At 36.1% G+C, this 23,226-nt stretch overlaps 2 protein-coding genes across 4 annotated transcripts in view; both read left to right on the top strand.

Moving 5' to 3' along the window:
• The window catches only part of LOC122973946 (GTPase IMAP family member 7-like), a 38,266-nt gene extending 15,473 nt beyond the window's left edge, over positions 1 to 22,793 (top strand). The window contains exons 1-2 of one of the 3 annotated variants that reach the window (XM_044341764.1): positions 10,306 to 10,663; positions 20,893 to 22,793. In XM_044341764.1, the coding sequence (XP_044197699.1) occupies positions 10,657 to 10,663; positions 20,893 to 21,737 (852 nt within the window). In that variant the 5' untranslated portion in view covers positions 10,306 to 10,656 and the 3' untranslated portion in view covers positions 21,738 to 22,793. Of the gene's footprint in view, positions 1 to 10,305; positions 10,664 to 19,851; positions 19,949 to 20,892 lie in introns of those variants that run through there. The other 2 variants (XM_044341763.1, XM_044341765.1) reach the window with 2 other exon arrangements.
• Positions 6,702 to 9,281, top strand: LOC122973938 (GTPase IMAP family member 7-like). The gene is made up of 2 exons (XM_044341752.1): positions 6,702 to 6,941; positions 7,842 to 9,281. Exons 1-2 carry the CDS (start codon positions 6,935 to 6,937, stop codon positions 8,954 to 8,956), a joined length of 1,122 nt encoding a protein of 373 aa, XP_044197687.1. The 5' UTR covers positions 6,702 to 6,934; the 3' UTR covers positions 8,957 to 9,281.
• Positions 22,794 to 23,226: the final 433 nt, after the last annotated feature.

Genomic DNA, 23,226 nt, shown 5'->3' with positions numbered 1-23,226 from the left:
TTATAACTCAACATTAGCTTTACTTTTTTCTAAATATTTGAGTTGACGTTTGATATTTAACATAATAATGCAGTTGATTGGCTTGTTAGAGTCTTTATAGAGTTATAAAGCGTTTAAAGCAGAGCAGAACTCTCCTGCTTGTGTTTGAAGTGTTTCTGTAACTCAGCCAAAATGTAACAGTTGTAATAATTATTGTAGTAAAATCAATAAATGTGAAAACCACTTGGACAAGTTACCTGCTTTACTAATAGAAAGTAATTCTCTTTCAGGGTTGAACACAAGGAGGATTGTACTACTGGGGAAAACTGGAGCTGGGAAGAGTAGCCTGGCTAACACCATATTTGGAGAGGCCACATTCAAAATAAACCATTTTAATGACTTGAAAACACATTTTTGTGAAGCAGAAACCAAATCTGTCAATGGAAGAAGCATCACTATGCTTTTAAAAATATATCTGTGAACACTTGTGCTCTGAAACCTCAAAGCTGTTTACAAAATTACACAATAAATCTGTTTTGATTGTTGAGAAATGATCAGTTTTGATGTACAAGATGTTCTTCTTCATTTTTAAACATGTTTCATTGTTTTATCATAAAAGATATTTCATATTCATAACTTATACAGTCGATAATTCTTTAAATCTATCTTGTAAAATGTATCAATTATTCAAATGTACTGCATCTTAAAATCGAGTAAAAATATAAATATTTTCAACAAAATATGTCTAAATTTGAGAAAATGTCAGAGTAAAGAATTTGAGGTGTAAATATATAAAAACTCTCCTTCTGGAAAAGAAGCATACCAATGTCTCCTCATCTGCTTGGTCCTCTAATGTGATCAATGCAAATGTATCTTGGGGAGGATTTTCCCATCTGTTGCCCTTATTTACCCACATTATCTGCTCAAACCAAAAAAATGAATATTTCACAACATCCAGCATAAAAGAAATTACATAAAAATTTCTACAAATACAGTGCTAGTGTACTTGTTAACTTCAGCTACTTTTCACATGTGGATAAAAACATTCAAACCAAAATCAAGGATTCTACATGACCTCATTTACCAGTTATGACTGCAACCTAATTTAGAAAGTGCTGTCCCTCTTTATTGTGATTTTTACTAATGTGTGCATAAAGAATTATTCCACTCACAGTGTAATCTGAATAGTGATGCACAAAAACTAGCAAGAGCAATATGCATAATATTATTGATCCTGATTCATTATTCTTTTCTAAACTCAGACAGAAGAATTGTCCTGCTGGGAAAAACTGGAGCTGCGAAAAGCAGTACATCCAACATCATATTCGGAGAGGATGTCTTCAAGATAAACCATGATCCAAACTCTGGAACAAGTCAATGTGCAAAAGAAACCAGATCTGTCAATGGAAGAAACATCACTTTGATCGACACTCCTGGTTTCTTTGACCTAGACATGTCGGAGGAGGAGCTGAGGAATGAGATGATGAGGCGTATCATAGAGTGCGCTCCTGGGCCTCATGTTTTTCTCATTTTACTTAAAGTTGAGAGATTCACAACGCATGAGGAAAGACGAAAGACTTTTTCTGAGGAGGCTTTCAAATATGCTGCAGTTGTCTTCACTCATGGTGACCAGCTCCCTGAAGGAATGAAAATCGAGGAGTCCAACAGAACAAAGTTCTGAGTGATGTGGTGAAGAAGTGTGGCAGCCGATGCCACGTTGTTGATAATATACACTGGAAGAACAACCAGCAGGATGAATATAGGAGCAACCAGTTCCAGGTGGCAGAGCTACTCAAAACCATAGACAAGATAGTGGAGGAAAACAACAGAGACTGCTACACCAATGAGATGTTGCAAACAGTGGACAGAATGATTAAAAAGAATGGAAAGATCATGTCTCAAATTTTACATTTTTTTTAGTTAGGTGATATTACCATAGGAGCAATAGTAGGAGATTGTATAGGATATTTTGAAGCTGATCAAGAAGATTCAGTATGGGAGACAGCAGAGAACACTGCAAAGTCTGCTTGTGACAAAGCTCTACAAACATTTAAAATCACAAAAAAAGTAACAAAAAGCATCAGTAAAGCGAGGAGAAAAAGCCACTTCTGATCAACAGGTGAAATAAATTGACTGTTACAGTGTTCTTGTTACTATACTGTTCTATATAGTGCTTTTATTCAAACGCTTTACAATGTTCCTCTCATTCACTTATTCCCATTGTATAGGAACTATATTTGCTAAAATTCTAATATCTACTAAATAGGCTTTAGTCACATACATTATGTGTCCATCTTGGATCAAAAATGAGGCGAGGCAGGGAAACACATGTAGAGGTTAGTTTCTGTTTCACTTGACACTCCTTGTGAAAAATATCTTACTGTAGTGTATCTTCTTTTGCCAGATATTCTTACAAAAACACAGCAAACATTTGACTTTTAAAAGTATTCTATCAAATGTTTTTAATATCTGGCAATGACTTTGATTTATTATTTCAACATGTTGCTCTTTGAAACTAGATGTATATAAGAGTTCTTGAGAGAATCTTTAAGATTTTCATGAGCATAAATCTCTTGGTAACAAATGTTTTAAAGCTGTTTGTTATTCTGATTGTGTTTCAACTTTTTGTTAACGACACAGGGAAAATGTTTTGTTTGTGCAATAAATTCTTATTGTTATTATATAACCTCTTATTTTGTTGTTGTTTTTTTCTAAACGAAATTCTAATAGCTATACAATGAAACAACTTTTCATCTTTTGACAATGATACAGGGGAAAAGTTTTGATCATGCAGTAAATTCTTATTGTTATTATATAACCTCTTGTTTTGTTGTTGTTGTTTTGTCTTTGATTTTTTCAAAATGAAATGCTAATAGCTATACAATGAAACACTTTAACAATAAAATTGTTCATTATTAAAAGTTCTTTCAGGTGTCTCTTTCCTCATAAAACCATGAGCCAAATCACAGAATTAAAACTGATGTTGAGCCACCAACAGTGACACAGACCACAGCTTAAATTTGCTATTTGATACTAATAAACAAATAAATAACAACAGCTTGTCCAAGCAAACCCATTCAAATGAATGGGAGGGCTACTGTTTCACACACTGTGAAGTACCCTATAGGGTGCACTGTATAGCAGAAAAACATGGTGAAGTGTCCTTCCAGTGAAGAACATGAGATACTATGCCCTATAAGATGTCTTTATGATGGACTAAACTGGCCATTATGGTAGAAATTAATGTATCCTTTATGTAGGCTGACCATTAGGAATATAAGGCACCCTTAAAAACATTTTGTAGTTGTTGAAGCTGAAATTATTCCATTCAATTGATTTTGGTAGAGTGCTACTAACTAGTTTGCTAAGCCTTTAGATTGTTATGTTGTCTTTGGGTCAGTACAGTCTAGGCTGTCAGTCACAACTGCATCAGTTGAGTGATAATTCTCCAAACTGAAGGTGATCAAGACCAAGCTTAGAAGCAGATGTGGATAAAGAAGGCTCTCAGATCTCCTTCTGTTGTCCATTGAGATGGACATCCCAATTAATCATAATGAAGTCACTAACATTTACAAATACATGACCAAAATAATCCTCCTTTAATTCTACCAATCTTGCTTGTTTCCTTGACACGGTCCACAATCTTTACACCACTTTAGTTTGAGCCGAGAAATGTCAGTCAGGTGTTGCAATTTCTCACCATTTGACTTTATAGTTTTGTTGTTTATATAGATCATCTTTCATGACTTTTCAAGATTCAGAAGACCATTTCCTCAATACATCAGGCCTTAATTAACCCATAGACAAAAAAAGTCTGTTGGTAATATTCAGCAAAAATAGAGAGTAAATAAGACAATAAGTAGGACTGAATACTGAGCATTTCTACAATATGGGCTGTTAAGACTTAAAAGAGGAATCATAAAGTTAGGGCTACAGCATTTAATAAATCAGAATAAACTGAAATTTCTACTCAAGAAATAAAGTCCTATATAATGTTTGTGTTTCATTAATATACAGTAGTGCGTTGCTTGCAATTTGCATCAAGATAGTTCAAACACACATCATCACTTCCACAAAAGTAGCAGCACATGGAGCCTTACTTCCCCACGGAGGCATGGCTGACTGGTGCATCTTCTGCTGGGCGTTCAGCTTCTCCTGCACCCTGCTGGTCCTGCTGGTGGAGCAGTTCGGCCTCCAGGCCCGCACTCCAGTGTCCTGGTCCAACTTCCCCATCACTATTGCCTGCTACGCCGCTCTCCTGTGCCTCTCTTCGTTACATGTATAGTAAGTGATGGAGGACAGTAAAAAGATATTTTTATTCCCCTTTTATATTTACACACCATCCCTTTAAGGATCATTCTCCAAGATTATGGCGGAGTGCAGATTTAAGCGCGCCAGGAAGCGAAGAGGAGAGAGAAGACGGCAGCGCGCTGATATGGCTGTGTACAGACCCCTGTTGTGGATAAACGGAGCGAGACGTTTTCAAGCGTCTTTACGAGTGTATAGTTGAGTTTGTTGCTTGCAACCACGGTAGTTGCGCCCCAAAGTGCCGGTTAGTGCGGTCAACTCGTACCCGTGAGAGGAGGAAGAGAGACCGTTTTCCGAAGAGGACAGGGTCTATTGGTTGCTGTTAGCCGTGGCAAAGCTACTTGGTTAGCACGGTGAAGAAGTGACATTTTGTTTGACTTATACTAGACGAGGCAAACGCCTCATAGATAGAGAAGAGTAAGTGAGTAGTCTATGCTAGTCTCTTCGTGCTCCAGTTCTGTTTTTATCTTATCCAAGAAGTGTGCAGCGTGGACGGCGGAGCCTTTGATGTGCACGCGCTCTCTCTCTCTCTCTCTCTTCCTAACACTACAGTACAGAGTAGGTCTGAGTCAAATTGTGTTGGGGGGGCCTGGACCAGATCCTTGGTCTTCTTGCTTTCTGGAGATAGTAGCATTATTCCCTTACTACACAGGTACAGCTCTATCTGTCACACACATTAAACATTATTTGTGCCAATTTTGGTTGGAGAATGTTTAATTGAAATAACGTATTTATATTCTAAGCATTAATCTGTTATTGCAGCACATTTACAGCAAGTATTTAGTTTGCTCTCGTTGATAAAATCACCTAGTGGCAGCGGAGCGACTTTGCTCTGGAAACAGACGTGGTTCTGCGCTGCCTATTTGCGTGTCTCCTCCAGGCAGTTCACTGTGCATGCAGCGCTGGGCACCACAACATCACACAGAAGGGCAAAGCAGATTTCGGGCTTTAGACATTTCCACTTTATTACCAAAACACCTGAAAGTGGGAGGACTCATTGTTCTTCCTATTCCGGCGCCAGTGTGGTGAACACTTGGCAAGTTGACTCAGGAGTGCAGACTTCTGAGGACGGGAAGATGCTCAATAAAATAAAACGAAATTTAATATATACTGATACATTTGTTTTAATACATTTATATTTATGTAAATGTGGTGATATCTGTACTGTTCTGTCCAGAAATTAAGAACATGAAGCTTCACTGTATATTCAGACAAACTAATGTGGCAGCTACAATTCATCTGTGACTCCAAAATGTATCTTCCAAGAGGGATTATATCATATATCAAAATGCTGCAGAGAACCAGCTTAGAACCAGCATGAATCACCAAAGAGCTGCACAGATCAGTTCATCAGATCATTTTCTCCCCGGGATGACAGATCAGGACTCCGGCTGCTAGCAGCTGAGATGACCAGCTGCTTTCACCCGGCCAGCGTCTCCTCACATCTCAGAAAACGTCGCAACAGATTTACAAACAGGTGTTATTTGGATAAACTGACCACATATTTAGAATCTACGTGGTTACTTTCTCGCCTGAAAAAATATTTAATCTTAATAAAGTGAGATATTAACAGTCAGAGTCAGAGTGAAAATTACAACAGTCTGGCTCAAAATCTCTGCCGTGACACCTCGCTCTGGGATATCCAATCTGCGTAGCACCACAAGGCACACTGGGTAGCTGAGCTATGTTAGTGGGAAGAGACGGTGGGAATGAGAGGCGAACCGTTACAAAAATTAAGATTTTCCACTAAAATACATGCTGGTTGGTGGATCAGTTAAACGAATTAAACAGCGAATCATAACATTGTTAATTCACCATTTATCGTGTGTGTGTGTGTGTGTGTGTGTGTGTGTGATGGTATTTAAGTAGTTTTTTAGGCCGTTACAGTAACTACATGGTTTGCTGCTGGAGAGAGCACCTATTGGTTGTTGACAATGTTCACATCATTGAACTTCCCTATTTGAATGAGCCAAGACTAAAGACTTATGATAATATTAAACATGTTTGATTTTATTGGAATGTCAAAATGAGAAAAAGGCTGATTTAAGACAGCTGGTGCTGAAAAGTAGTCGTCAAATCTGATTAAATTCCTGATTTACAAGTGAAGTGCTTTACCAGCCTTCTCTGGCAGATTAGTGTTGATCAGTGTTTGTTATGTGAAAAAATTAAGCAGCAAAGATACTGAAAAATATCAATGAGGACAATAAAACAGTCAGAGATACAGTGTCATAAATGCTGACAAATACCATAAATCCATATGTTTTATGGTCTAAACATGTGCTACAGAGAAGGAAAACCAAAAATAATGACAAGCTTGCTTTTATATTGTATGTAAATTTAAAAGGAAACCACTATCCATTATTGTATTATTGAATCTCTGAGCACAAAATGACCTTGGTGAATGAAAAGCAGTGTTCAGAGTTTACTTTCAAAAGTAGTTGAAACATGACTCAAGTCCACACCTCTAAAAGAGGTGGAGCCTTCACTGAAACTAGAATATAAATTCATGAGAACTTTTTTCAGCACAGTAACTTGTTGCTGGTTGTTCATCGTAGTGTGTTGACACAGAACCTCACTAGAATCAAAGCAAAGAAACAGACCAGATTCAACTTCAAGACATTTTCACTCTGATTTCTTTTTTAACATCATGGAAGGTGAGTTAACAACTTGTTTCAGTTATTCTGTGTAGATCTGTGTTCCTCTGAGCATCATGTTAATCTGCCACAAGGAAAAAATAATCTCCAGATGGCTGTCATAAAATGTTAAAGACATGAAATAAAATTACTAATAGTACATGAAATTTATCCAAATATTATTGACTTAAAATGTATTAAATGACTGAAAACACAAAGTACTTGTATATTTAAAATATAAACTGTCAAACATGTAAAGTGAATAACAAAGCCATGAAACATAATTTGATAAATTACTTTCTATTCTTACATACTTCTGATTCGCTTACTCATGCCATCAGCAAACCAAACAATGTAGAGTTAGTTAAATATGATTTAATATTTTGTTCAGTACTACAATTTATACCTGCCAACATTTAGGTTCAAAAAAGTCGAGAGGTTAGTGAAAGATAATGTTTTAATTGAGGTAAAACTACTAACTACTACTAACTGTTTATCTGAGTTTGCCACGTATCTTAACATTTGGCAAAATCTTGTAAATTTAGCTACTGGCTGAGAAAAGACAGTACCTCCTCTCTCTACCAGCGGTACCTGCAGGCAGTGAATCACATCAGCAGCAGACAGAAAACATGATGAAAGATTACCTGCACAGAGAGCAGATGCACACACAGGCTGTTCAGTGCCAGAAACAGGTTGTGATAACGAAAAGGAAAAAACTATAAAATTGAGAGATTAACAGAAGTAATTACCAAATGGGAGCACAGCGGGAGAAAGGGTTAAAAACAGGGAGACTGCCGCGAAAATCGGGAGTGTTGGCAGGTATGACAATAGACAAAACTCTCCCAGAACCCAAATAACACTCTGAGGAGGCAGCAAGAGACAAATGTACATGACTGATTATGATACATTATTCTCTTCTAGTGACAAAGACAAGGAGGATTGTCCTGCTTGGAAAAACTGGATCTGGGAAAAGTAGCCTAGCTAACACAATATTTGGAGAGAAGTTGTTCACAATCAACCATATTTCCAACTCTGAAACAAAAAGATGTCGAGCAGAAACCAGATCTGTTAATAGAAGAAGCATCACGTTGATTGACACTCCTGGTTTGTTTGACACAGACACACCTGAAGAGGAGATGAAGACTGAGATAATGAGGTGTATCACTGAGTGTGCTCCTGGGCCTCATGCTTTTCTCATTGTGCTTAAAGTGGAGAAATTCACCGAGCAGGAGAAAGCTGTCATCAGGAAAATGTGTGAATGTTTTTCTGAAGAAGCTTTCAAATATGCTGCAGTTGTCTTCACTCATGGTGACCAGCTCGAGGAAGGGATGACAATTGCAGAGTTTGTTCAACAGAATCAAGGTCTGAGGGATCTGGTGAGGAAGTGCAGCGGCTGGTGCCAAGTTGTTGATAATAAGTACTGGAACAACCGACCTAATGAATACAGGAGCAACCAGCTCCAGGTGACAAAGCTACTCAACACAATAGACAACATAGTGATGGAAAACAATGGAGGCTGCTACACCAATGAGATGCTGCAAACAGTGGACAGTATGATTAAAAAGTATGGAAAGATTAATGTCTCAAATTTTCTAAAGATGTCTGCTGGTATTACCACAGGAGTATTGTTGGGAGCTTTTCTGGGTGTGCCAGCAATGATTCATAAAGTTGTCAATACCTTGAAGAAAAAGCTAACAGCAGAAATAGTGAAAGGTGGGATAAGAGTAGCTGCAGGAGCAGTGATGGCTGCAGTGGGAGGAGCTGGAGGAGCTGGAGCAGTGATGGCTGCAGTGGGAGGAGCTGGAGGAGCTGGAGCAGTGATGGCTGCAGTGGGAGGAGCTGCATTAGGAGCAGCTGCAGCAGCTACTGCAATAGGAGCAGTAAAGGGAGGTTATATAGGATGTAATGAAGCTGATAAAGCAGACTCCGTATGGGAGGCAGTACAGAACACAACAAAGTCTGTTTGGGGCGAATATGAAATTTCACACAAAACAACAAAAAGCAACAGCAAAGTGAGGGAAAAGAGCCACTTCTGACAAACTGGTGAAAGAAATTGACTGTTAAAGTGTTCTTGTTACTATACTGTTCTATATATTGCTTTTATTCAAACACTTTACAATTTGCCTCTCATTCATCCATTCCTATTGTATGGGAACTATATTTGCTCCTAAAATTCTGACATCTACTAAACAATCTTTAGTCACATACAGTATGTGTCCATCTTGGATCAAAAACAAGGCGAAGCAGGGAAAGAAATGCAGAAGTTAGTTTCTGTTTCACTTGTCACTCCTTGTGAACAATATCCTACTGTAGTGTATCTTCTTTTGCCAGCTATTCTTATAAATATATATATATATATATATATATATATATATATATATATATATATATATATGAGTATTCTATCAAGTTCTAATATCTGGTAATGTCTTTGATTTATTATTTCAAAATGTTGCTCTATGAAACTAGATGTATATAAGAGTTCTTGAGAGAATCTCTAAGATTTTCATGAGCAATAACCCTCTTGGTAACTGAAATGTTTTAAAGCTGTTTGTTATTCTGATTGTGTTTCAACTTTTTGACAATGATACAGGGAAAATGTTTTGTTTATGCAATAAATTCTTATTGTTATTATATAACCTCTTATTTTGTTGTTGGTTTTCTCAAAATGAAATTCTAATAGCTATACAATGAAACAATTCAACAATAAAATTGATCATTATTAAAAATTGTTTCAGGTGTCTCTTTCCTCATAAAACCATGATCCAAATCATAGAATTAAAACTGATGTTGAGCCACCAACAGTGACACAGATCACAGCTTAAATTTACTATTTGATAATAATAAACAAATAAATAACAACAGCTCATTCAAGCTTTAATATTCAGTCAGTTTATTCATCAACAGCAACATTTTTGTTGTTCGTTTGTGAAAATCAAACTGTCAAACAAAGATATACATCATGTGCCATAATTGGCTTTAACTTCTCATGTGCATGGATTACTGATATTGCCTTTATACCTGTTGTAACTGCCTTTGCTCAACCATTGTGTTATCTCTCTCCTTGTGTGATCTATGAACCTATTGATAGCGGCAAGTTTATTTCTGTGTGTACTCTGTCTAACACACACACACACACACACACACACACACACACACACACAGAGAGAGAGAGAGAGAGAGAGAGATCTAAAACTCTAATATGTCCTCACAAAGATAAAAACCCTCACACATACTCAGACAGAGACAGAGAACACACACCCATAAACTTGCTGCTATCAATAATTGTTCAATCAAAAACAAACAAAACAAAAAAAACAAAATTACTACAACTTTTATAACTTAAAGGGCCAAAGAAATACAACTACAACAGTAGTTATCCAATCGGGGATAACAGTCACGCGCTCAGCGCGTCGTTTTCTCGTCGCAGGCAACATTATTTCTCACGCGAGCACAGATATTCAGCGCGCGAGTGCTGTTAAAGCGCTCGCAAAAATAATATGCATGTCTGGCTATTTGAGTTTTACGCATGACTCCTCTACATCTGCCCGTCGTGGATCGCATTTATGCCATAATACAATATGTGTTCATAACCTACAGCCAGGAAACAAGTCAGACAGGTAAAAAAAAATAGTTCCAGAGTCAAGTCAGAGCAAGAGAACAAGAGAAAAGACTCTCGGTGAGGACATCTCACAGATCTGAAGAATTTTCTGATCATAACTCTGTTTTCGACAGCATGGAAGGTACGTTGAGTTTATTTATTTCAGCTATTATGTTACAGTGAGGACTAAACTTTAGGCCAAATACTTCCATTTAAAGAAATTCACAATTACCAGCTGATCCATCCATCCATTCCTGCTCTGTGAACTGATTATAAAGGGTTTGAAAAAATCTTAAAATGATTATTTATTATATTTCACTATGATAAAATAATTCTGACACTTATGACACTCTGACTTGTTAGTTTGTTAGTTTTCATTTTAAGGAGGGAGGGAGTAGACAGTAAAAACTACATTTTAATGCTATTTATATTTCTTTAAATTATTTTTAACTTTATTTGTACAATATCTTTTCTTCTTCTTCTTAGTTTTCCTTTTCTCCATTAACTTTGTTTTGATGGTTTTTACTTTTATCTAATCAAGTTTTAACACACCAGGGTTGTTAAATATCTATATCTATATATTCTCCTTGTGAGATCTGGCTTGCTGGTTTGTTGGTTTTCATTTTAAAGAGGGAGGGAGTAGTACAATGAAAACTATATTTCAATGCTATTTATTCTTCTTTTAAATATTTTTCAACTTTATTTGTACAATATTTTTTTCTTTTTCTTCTTCTTAATTTTTCTTTTCGTCACTAACTTTCTATATCCTTATTTTAAGTTTCTATGACATGTGACAGTATCCATCAGATAATTCCCAGAATTATTAGAGTGAAGAGATTCCTAATGTCAGTTTTATTATTACCTTCATTAAACTCAGAAAATCATTGAAAGCTGACCCTCATTACAGTCATGTCGATGTTAATTAAAACAAGTATATAGATAATAAAAGATACAAGATATAAAACAAATCAATTAAAACAGCTACAAACAGAAGTTAAGTGGTTTGTGATCATAGATTTAAAATGTTCAAGGGTTACTTAAGTATCAGTTTTTAAGGTGCTCTGCAAAGTGTTCCAGGTGGTCGGAGCATAAAAACAAAATGCGGATCTTCCAAGCTCAGTACAAACTCTAGTGACTTGTAGTGAAACTCGGTCATTAGACTGAGTATGATGTGATCCAGAGGACCAATCAAGCATAGTTGTGATCAAAGATTTTAGCTTCATAATAAGGGCTTTGTAGATAAATAAGTATATATGCTTATCACGTCACTCAGACAGAGAAGAAAAAACTATTTTTTCATACGAAATACAGTAATGAATTTATTATCAAACATATTAAAAATAGGAAAGTGTGAATTTCACAGTACACATCTTTTTTAAATATTTGAGTTGATGTTTGATGTTGAACTTAGTTATGCAGTTGATTGGCTTGTTAGAGTCTTTATAGAGTTATAAAACATTTAAAGCAGAGCAGAGCTCCTACTTGTGTTTGAAGTGTTTCTGAACTGGTGTAATAATTATTGTAGTAAAATCAATGAATGGGAAAAAGACTTGGACAAGTTACCTGCTTTACTGATAGAAAGTAATTCTCTTTCAGGGTTGAACACAAGGAGGATTGTCCTACTGGGGAAAACTGGAGATGGGAAGAGCAGCCTGGCTAACACCATATTTGGAGAGGCCACATTCAAAATAAACCATTTTAATGACTTGAAAATACATTTTTGTGAAGCAGAAACCAAATCTGTCAATGGAAGAAGCATCACTTTGATCGACACTCCTGGTTTCTTTGACCCAGGCAGGTCTGAGGAGGACATGAAGCCTGAGATGGTGAGGTGTATCACTGAGTGCGCTCCTGGGCCTCATGCTTTTCTCATTGTGCTTAAAGTGGAGAAATTCACCGAGCAAGAGAAAGCTGTCATCACAAAAATGTGTATATTTCTCTGAAGATGCTTTCAAATATGCTGCAGTTGTCTTAACCCAGGGTGACCAGCTCCCAGAAGGGATGAAGATTGAGGAGTTTGTCAGTGAAAGTGAGCATCTGAGTGATCTGGTGAACAAGTGTGGTGGCCGGTGCCACGTTGTTGATAATAAATACTGGAAGATCAAACAGCAGGATGAATACAGGAGCAACCAGACAAGATAGTGTTGGAAAACAATGGAGGCTACAACACCAATGAGATGCTGAAAAGAGTGGAGGAAGAAATACAACAAGAGGAGGAGAGAATTAGACTGTTGCCAGAGAACATGTCAGAGCAGGAGATCAGAGAGCAGGCTAGAGTCAGTGTCTTTGAGAAGCTTTTGATCAGACTGGCAGGTACTGCAACAGGTGTGGTGTTAGGAGCTTTATTTGGTGTGGTGGTGATGGTTGGACTAGTTGCCACGGTTTTAAAAGAATCTTCAGAGCTGGTATCAGTAAGACAAGCTCTAGCAAAAACAGCTACAGGAGTAGGAATAATTGCAGGAATAGGAGGAGCAACAGTAGGAGGAGCTATAGGAGGAGCAGTAGGAGCAACAGCAGGAGGAGCATCATTATGCATAATTCCAGGGATATTTGCAGGAGCAGGAGCAGTAAAAGGAGGTTTGTCAGGTTATGTTGCAGCTGAGGGAGCAGAAACACCATGGGAAGCAGCAAAGAGGGCAACAGCAGCTGTAAAGAATGAAGCCCAATCATGTTTAGACAAAGCAAATGATGTTTGGTACAAACAATTACAGCAAGAGTCAAAACAGAGTCAAGACCAATAATGAGCTGAGTCTCATCAAAAAGGAAAAGAGAATAATCATTAAAAAGTCATATCTCCTAGTAGATTAAATTGAATTGAATGATTTGTTCAAATCAGTTCAAGCTGTTGGTTGTATTTCTGTCCGACCTTAAAATATTTGGTCACTGTTTATTTCCTGTTGCAAAGACTAAACATAAAATATCACTTCATGTATTTACTGTAAACTATTGTATATAATTTTGTCTTCTGATGCTTCTTCAAAAATAATTGTAGTTCTTTTTTGGATCAACATGTATCATCAATACAAATATAAACAATCACTAAAGTGAAAAATTGGAAAATTGTTATTGAGCAAATTAAGTTTTTATGTGGTAAGTGAATCAATGAATACATGGTGCTTTGGGATACTTATTTCATATCAGTGGAGGCTAAATAATCAATCATCAAGGTTTAGTATTAGAAGGATTATAGCAAGTGAAAGTAAATCAGAATAAAAACAAGAGTCAGAGCAAAGGAGAAAAGAAACAACATGGATGGTAAGTTAAGGTTGATTCTTTCAGTTACTGTTATTTGTTCACACTGATCACTTTATATTAATCTGACACAACTATGCAGTACATTCTGAAAGCTCATATTTTGGCAAAACTATCATTTGAATGATAACATTTGAAACAAGCTACGGGCTAACTATTGTAATCAAATCACCACTGGCAAATATGTAAAATATAGCAACATAACATGCAACCTCCTACACAAAAGGAGGAATCACATGTTTGGTATTTGTGACTCATCAACCATTGTCTTCACAATCTGTTCAGTAACATCTGAGCAGAGTAGCTCATGTCTGGCTCATTACATACGTGTTACAGAGAGTTTTGTCAGCTACATTAAACAATTTGTAACATAATATAAATAAAAGGAATAAAGTTATGTTTCACTCTCACATCTCTTTGTGTGCATGCCTGCTCTCTTTCACTTTCTCCTTTTTATAAATGAATCTCTCATCCCTTGTTAAACTACTTTAGGGAGAAAATGGGCAAATGTGTTGGCTATGGATAGAAATAAATCACCCCAGAGACAAAAAGTCTACTTATTAATTTAGTGTTCTTAAGTGTTTATTTTTGCAGGTATAGCCATTTTAACTAAAATGTTTTCAAATCTGGGCTTTGTCTGACACATTTAGGCTCAATTTTAATATTAATATTGATAAATGTGCACTGGCTCTGATCCAACACACAAGTAAAGCATCTCTGGTTAATGTTCAACCTGAATAATGTGAAAACAGCAGAAAAAGAGATAAAGACTCCAGGAGGGTGCGTGACTGAACAAAACCTAAAACCTTAACCGTGATTTAGTCTTGTACTATATTTCAGCAACCACTAGATGGCAGCACAGAGCATGATTAGTTATAGAAGAGCCTTCAGCCAAAAGCCAAGTTGAAGTTCATTTTATTCAACATAGTGATCAAAAGTTCACAGACACGAATCTAGACAAGATAATTGAGGCAAACAAAGGAGGCTGCTATACCACTGAGATACTACAAGCAGTGAAGAGAGAAATACAACCAAAGATCACACATAACACTAAAACCAGCATCTTTGGAAAGATGTTTAAAGCTGCAGGTAACAGGAGCAATGTTAGGAGCTTTCTTTGGTGGGGCAATGAAATTAATGAATGAAACAGGACCAAACATATCATTATTTGTAGGAGTAGCAATAGGAACAGCAGCAGGAATCACAGCAGGAGCAACATCTGTTACATCTGCAGCTGACAAACATCAGGAGTAATAAAAGGTCTAATAGATAAATACATTTTTTTCTCATAAGAACACATAATTTTTTTGTTGAGAATGAACAATATGGCAAATGTAGGGTAAATGCTTGTTTCTGGGCTATTCTTGCTGGGAGCTAATTAATAATGTGATCAACTGAGAGTTGTTGTAAATGATAATCATGAATCATAAATTCATCGTGAATTAAAAGGTATTTTTATTTTTCCTGATACATTTTAACTGAAATGATTATGAAGTGACAATGGGTGTTTGGATGTAATCCCTCCATAATTATAATTTAATTTTCAATTTGTTTGCTTTCATATGAATGTATAATTTAACAATAAATCAGCAAATTCTTCATATGTTTTCAAGTGTCTTATATTTTTAATTTAATCATTTACATTCATCCCATCAGCTGAGTGACTCACAAATAAGAAAAACAGATGCATTTAATCAGTGTTATTTTAATAATTAATTCATCTAAACACACGATATGTAATTTCAGCTGATAGGGGTCTCTCAATCAAAACAATAACAAAAGACAGAGTTTGATGATGGTTGAAGTAGTGTGGGATCATGGGAGTTGTTGTCTTCATTGTCTTCAAACTCAAAATATTTATGACCATTATTTGACTCGGCTACAATCACCCTGACATTGAGAATTTGCATTGTTTTTTGTAATATGTATTTTACATATCTTAAATGAAAATGCTGCAAATACATTGTAAGTATAAAGACGTGATTGTTTCATGTTGTTTCTCACACAGAGTCAAACCTTGTGTCATATTTAGATACATGATGGAACATAGTTTGGGTCTGATGTTGTTGCATTATAAACTGTGGACTCTTTCAGTTTATGGTATGAAGTCACGTACACCATCACCTTTCACTCAGTAAAGCAAAACAGGAAACAGGAAACATAAATAAGAAATGGTTACACCTTTGTTTATCTCATGTCAGAGTCTCATCCTGTGAGCGGAAGTGTTTACACAAAGCATCTGCTACTAAATGTAAAAAACACAGTTTTACTTGTGCAGTCTTCTACAGTGGTAGCACAAGTCAGCAGTTTCCATCATACATATCTAAGTTAAAACATGAGTACTGTATATATTATATAAGAAGTAAAATTTTCCCCCTTTTTTTTCTTTAATTTTCAGAATGATCCCTTCACTGTGCATCATTTTGTGTGGGATTAACCTTTTGAAATAACACATTTCAAGGTGAAATTATTTCCTATATATTGTGCTCCTGAACAGAAATCTATAAATATTTGTACATTTGGAAATAAATATGAGAAATAACAAAACATTTTGTCTATATTATGACATATTTTGTGTTATGCAGCTATTTGTGTTACAATATTGTCATTATTGGTGCTTATTTTGTAGTATAGTATTGCCTGTGTAATGTACTTGCATGAAAACAAGTGCAGTTCATCAGCCTGTCTAAACATATGATACTAAACATGTACAGAGAGGGAAAGCCAAAAAATAATGACACGCTTGCTTTTATATTTGTATGTAAATTTTTAAGGGGAACCACTGTCCATAATTGTATTATTGAATCTCTGAGCACAAAATGACCTTTGTTGACTGAGCAGCGTTCAGAGTTTACTTTCAAAAGTAGTTGAAACATGTCTCCAGTCCACACCTCTAAAAGAGGTTCAACCCTCACTGAACCTGGAATAAAGATTCATGAGAATATTTTTTTCAGCATAGTAACTTGTTGCTGGTTGTTCATCATAGTGTGTTGATACAGAACCTCACTAGAATCAAAGCAAAGAAACAGACCAGATTCAACTTCAAGACATTTTCACTCTTTTTTAACATCATGGAAGTTGAGTTATTTCAGTTATTCTGTGTAGATCTGTGTTCCTCTGAGCATCATATTAATCTGCCACAAGGAAAAAAAATCTCCAGATGGCTGTCATAAAATGTTAAAGACATCAAATAAAATTACTAATAGTACATGAAATTTATCCAAATATTATTGACTTAAAATGTATTAAATGACTGAAAACACAAAGTACTTGTATATTTAAAATATAAACTGACAAACATGTAAAGTGAATAACAAAGCCATGAAAAATAATTAGAGAAATTACTTTCTATTCTTATATACTTCTGATTCGCTTACTCATGCCATCAGCAAACCAAACAATGTAGAGTTAGTTAAATATGATTTAATATTTTGTTCAGTACTACAATGTATACCTGCCAACATTTAGGTTTCAAAAAAATCGGGAGGTTGGTGAAGATAACGTTTTATTTGAGTTGACGATACGTTTGTTACTGTAAGTGTAACAAAACCTTCGCGAGTAAAAAGCCTATAAAGACTTCATCGAACCACCTGTTCAACAAGCATAAACATCAGCAGCTTTGCTCGCAGTGTCTCATCCACCACCAGTGAGTTTTACACGACCATAGAACATCACAACGAAAGCTGTCTGTATGTTGCCTAACTGTTTATCTGAGTTTGCCACGTATCTTGACATTTTGCAAAATCTTGTAAACTTAGCTGCTGGCTGAGAAAAGACAGCACCTCCTCTCTCTACCAGCGGTACCTGCAAGCAGTGAATCACATCAGCAGCAGCAGACAGTGAACATGATGAAAGATCACCTGCTCAGAGAGCAGATGCACACACAGGCTGTACAGTGCCAGAAACAGGTTGTGATAACGAAAAGGTAAAAAAAAACATAAAATCTAGAGATTAACAGAAGAAATTACCAAATGGGAGCACAGCGGGAGAAAGGGTTAAAAACAGGGAGACTGCCGCGAAAATCGGGAGTGTTGGCAGGTATTACAATAGACAAAACTCTCCCAGAACCCAAATAACACTGTGAGGAGGCAGCAAGAGACAAATGTACATGACTGATTATGATACATTATTCTCTTCTAGTGACCAAGACAAGGAGGATTGTCCTGCTTGGAAAAACTGGATCTGGGAAAAGCAGCCTAGCTAACACAATATTTAGAGAGAATGATGTCTTCAAAATCAGCCATACTCTCAACTCTGAAACAAAAGAATGTCGAGCAGAAACCAGAACTGTCAATGGAAGAAGCATCACGTTGATCAACACTCCTGGTTTGTTTGACACAGACATGTCTGAAGAGAACCTGAAGACTGAGATAGTGAGGTGTATCACTGTGAACTATATTTGCTCCTAAAATTCTAACATCTACTAAATAGTCTTCAGTCACATACAGTATGTGTCCATCTTGGATCAAAAACAAGGCAAAGCAGGGAAACATATGCAGAAGTTAGTTTCTGTTTCACTTGACACTCCTTGTGAACAATATCCTACTGTAGTTTATCTTCTTTTGCCAGCTGTTCTTATAAAAACACAGCAAACGTTTGACTTTTAAAAGCATTCTATCAAGTTCTAATATCTGTCAATGACTTTGATTTATTATTTCAAAATGTTGCTCTTTGAAACTAGATGTATATAAGAGTTCTTGAGAGAAAAGATTTTAAGATTTTCATGAGCAATAACCCTCTTGGTAACTGAAATGTTTTAAAGCTGTTTGTTATTTTAATTGTGTTTCAACTTTTTGTTAACGATACAGGGAAAATGTTTTGTTTGTGCAATAAATTCTTATTGTTATTATATAACCTCTTATTTTGTTGTTGGTTTTTTCTAAATGAAATTCTAATAGCTGAACAATGAAACAATTCAACAATAAAATTGATCATTATTAAGAATTCTTTCAGGTGTCTCTTTCCTCATAAAACCATGAGCCAAATCACAGAATTAAAACTGATGTTGAGCCACCAACAGTGACACAGACCACAGCTTAAATTTGCTATTTGATACTAATAAACAAATAAATAACAACAGCTCATTCAAGCTTTAATATTCAGTCAGTTTATTCATCAACAGCAACATTTTTGTTGTTTGTTTGTGAAAATCAAACTGTCAAACAAAGGTATACTTCATATCCCTCATACCTCACACACAGATCTAAAACTGTAATTGGTCCACACAAAGATAAAAATCCTCACACATACTCTAACACACAGGTACAGACAGAGACAGAGAGCACACACCCATAAACTTGCTGCTATCAATAGGTTCATAGGTCCCACAGGGAGAGAGAAAACACAATGGTTGAGGAAAGCACTGACATTTTACCAAAATAAACAATATAAAAATAACTGCAGGATCTAAGTTTAAAAAAAATCAAAAAAACAAATTACTACTATGTTTATGACTTTTAGGGCCAAAGAATCACATCTTGAACCAAAGAAATTTACTAAAACAAACAATAACAAAACAACTATATGGATTAAGTAAAAACAGAAAAAAGTCTCAGTGTTTTATCAAGTTAATGTCACTAATGGAAGAAACAAAAGACAGAGCTCAGACAAACACATTCAAGTACATTGCTCTGTTTAAGGTTTTGCATACATTCAAGTCAAATCAATTTTATTTATATAGCGCCAAATCACAGCCGAAGTTATCAAAGGGAACTTTTCATATAGAACTGGTTTATGTGGTTTGTCCAGGTGGTGTTACCGTACCTAGCTGTCCAGGATGGCAGATCAGTGAACCAGTCATATTTAGTGATATAATGGTAACTGGATCCGCCAACCACTCTCGAGCGAGCAGGTGAAAATGTTACGTGCCGGAGAGCAGTGATAGTAGTTGTGCACTCGGGGATAATAGTCACGCGCTGCTTCGGAGTCTGCGCGAGCTCAGCGCATGGTTTTCTCCTCACAGGCTACAATATCTCTGAGCATTGCAGAGATATTCTGCGCGCGACTGCTGTTAAAGCGCAAAAATAATGCGTGCCTGGGTGTCTGACGCGTGGATCTCATTTATGCCATAAAAGGCAAGTCGGACCAAGAGAACAAGAGAAAAGACTGTCAGTGAGGACGTCTCGTGGATTTGAAGAATTTTCTGAATTGAACTCTATTTTTGACAACATGGAAGGTAAGTTGAGTTTATTTATTTCAGCTATTATGTTAACAATGAGGACTAAACTTTAGGCCAAATACTTCCATTTAAAACTAAATTTCTCAAATGAAAGAAATTCCCAATTCCCAATTGATCCATCCATCCATTCCTGCTCTGTGAACTGATTGTAAAGGTTTTTGAAAAAATATTAAAATGATTATTTATTATATTTCACTATCGATAAAAAACAGCTCTGATGGATTTCCATTTTATCTAATCAAGTTTTAACACAGCGGGGTTGTTAAATATCATGTATTGTCCTTGTGGGACTTTGCTTGTTAGTTTGTTAGTTTTCATTTTAAGGAGGGAGGGGTAATCCAATATAAACCACATTTCAATGCTATTTATTTTTCTTTTAAATATTTTTCAACTTTATTTGTACAATATTTTTTTCTTTTTCTTCTTCTTAATTTTTCTTTTCTTCACTAACTTTCTATATCCTTATTCTGAGTATGATGTGTTCCCGAGAACCAATCAAGCATAGTTGTGATCTAAGATTGTAGCTTCACAATAAGGGCCTTGTAGATAAATAAGTATATATGCTTATCACATCTCTCAGACAGAGAAGACCAACTAATTTTTTCATACGAAATAAAGTAATGAATTTATTATCAAACACATTAAAAATAGGAAACTGTGAATTTCACAGTACACATCTACAAATTGACTGTTACTCCAGGATAGTATAACTCAACATTAGCTTTACTTTTTTAAATATTTGAGTTGATGTTTGATGTTGAACTTAATTATGCAGTTGATTGGCTTGTTAGAGTTATAAAACATTTAAAGCAGAGCAGAGCTCCTACTTGTGTTTGAAATGTTTCTGAACTGGTGTAATAATTATTGTAGGAAAATCAATGAATGTGAAAACCACTTGGACAAGTTACCTGCTTTACTGATAGAAAGTAATTCTCTTTCAGGGTTGAACACAAGGAGGATTGTCCTACTGGGGAAAACTGGAGCTGGGAAGAGCAGCCTGGCTAACACCATATTTGGAGAGGCCACATTCAAAATAAACCATTTTAATGACTTGAAAACACATTTTTGTGAAGCAGAAACCAAATTTGTCAATGGAAGAAGCATCACTTTGATCGACACTCCTGGTTTCTTTGACCCAGGCAGGTCTGAGGAGGACATGAAGCCTGAGATGGTGAGGTGTATCACTGAGTGCACTCCTGGGCCTCATGCTTTTCTCATTGTGCTTAAAGTGGAGAAATTCACCAAGCAAGAGAAAGCTGTCATCACAAAAATGTGTGAATATTTCTCTGTTGATGCTTTCAAATATGCTGCAGTTGTCTTAACCCAGGGTGACCAGCTCCCAGAAGGGATGAAGATTGAAGAGTTTGTCAATGAAAGTGAGCATATGAGTGATCTGGTGAAGAAGTGCGGCGGCCGGTGCCACGTTGTTGATAATAAATACTGGAAGATCAAACAGCAGGATGAATACAGGAGCAACCAGTTCCAGGTGGCAGAGCTGCTCAACACCATAGAAGAGATAGTGATGGAAAACAATGAAGGCTACTACACCAATGAAATGCTGCAAACAGTGGAGAGAGAAATACAGAAAGAGGAAGAGTGCATCAGACTGTCATCAGGAAACATGACACAGGAAGAGATCAGACAGCAGGCTAAAAGCAGAGTCCTTGAGAAGCGTTTGAACAAAGCACCACGGACATGGATTAGAGGTTTTGTGGGTTTGGTGATCATTGTTGGATTATTTGCAACTGTCTCAGCTGTGTTGATCAAGTCAAAATTCGTGAAGTAATTAACAGAGGTATACCACTATTTGATAAACAAGTAATAGCAACACCACTAGCAACAGTGGTAGAAGAACAAGTAGTCGAGACTGCAAGCGTGTCTCCACCAGTCAGTGCAATAGAAAAGGTAATTGAGGTAGCAATTACACCAGTGGAGGCAATACAGAAGACGTTTGATGATGTTTTGAACAAACTTTCTGATTAATACAATAGAGCATACAATCCTTGGAACAAATTTGAATGAACATTGAAGCAGAATCCACACAGAGTAAATAAGAAGTTAATCTAGCAGTAATCAATGTTTTAATCTATTTAACTAAGCATCACATCAGGTTCCTCCTCAACCTGTTTCTCTGGAAATTTTCATTTATGCATTCATTACTGTACATCACAGTCTTATCTTCTGTAATGTCTTGTTTACTGTAAACAAACAGGGCATGTTTTGATCTGAAATCTAAAGTGGTTGTTGAGACATGGACTCTACATGACTTTGTGGTGTTTTATGATGATGATTTGCTTTTATTTCTGTTTGCTGCTCAGTTATAAATGTATTATGCAACAATAAAAAAAGGAAATGTCTAAATGATTGTAAGAAACACAAATAATGTATATTTTAGTTTTCTTTACACTGGACAAAATATGCAGTGTCTACCAGTCACAGTCTGTCAGCTGCAGAGTCAGTGTGTCATAATTATTTATTTAGTTAAGCATCACATCAGGTTTCACTTCAACCTGTTTCTTTGGAAATTCATGCATTCATCACAGTACATCCTGTTTTTTCTTCTGTAATGTCCTGTTTGCTGTAAGCAAACAGAGCACAAGTTTTGATCAGAAATCTAAAGTGGGTGTTGAGACATGGACTCTACATGACTTTGTGGTGTTTTATGATGGTGATTTGCTTTTATCTCTGTTTTGTTTTTGTTTGATTGTTTTTTGTACATTGAGTGTTTTTTGCTCAGTTATAAATGTATTATGCAACAATAAAACAGTTGATTGGTCACTGTCTATTCAGTTGTTGTTTTTTAATAAAACCACATAAAAGGTTCAATGATACAGGTGAATATACACTCTCTATATACATAAATTGTCAGTAAATGGCCTGGTGCAGTTTATTCCTCTGTGCCATGGAGCTCCACTGTTGTCCAAAAATTACTAAAAACACATTAATGTGCCACATTGTTGCCCTGGGTGACATATTTCCTTATTACAATGAACAAAGGCACTGTAATATATTTTGAGTCAGTCACACATACATTGTCCTGCTGCTGTAAATACTTACAAGAGTACCAATTGCGTATTAATCCACGGCTGAAAATAGTCCCCATCAAATGCAGTATTTACTCTTGTTTGAATAATCTTAAACTGCAATGCCAGACTGTTTTAGGAAAATACTGGGCCTACTGTATCAGAGTGCAAAAGACAGGTTAGAGCAGTTGGAACATGTTGAGAGACGGACTGTTGATTTTGGTTTGTTTATAGGATGTTTATATGGTGTTG

Source organism: Thunnus albacares, chromosome 22 (assembly GCF_914725855.1).
Source record: "Thunnus albacares chromosome 22, fThuAlb1.1, whole genome shotgun sequence".
NCBI lineage: Eukaryota > Metazoa > Chordata > Actinopteri > Scombriformes > Scombridae > Thunnus > Thunnus albacares.
The sequence above is the reverse complement of the archived record's forward strand: the minus strand, read 5'-3'. Positions and strand labels throughout refer to the sequence as shown.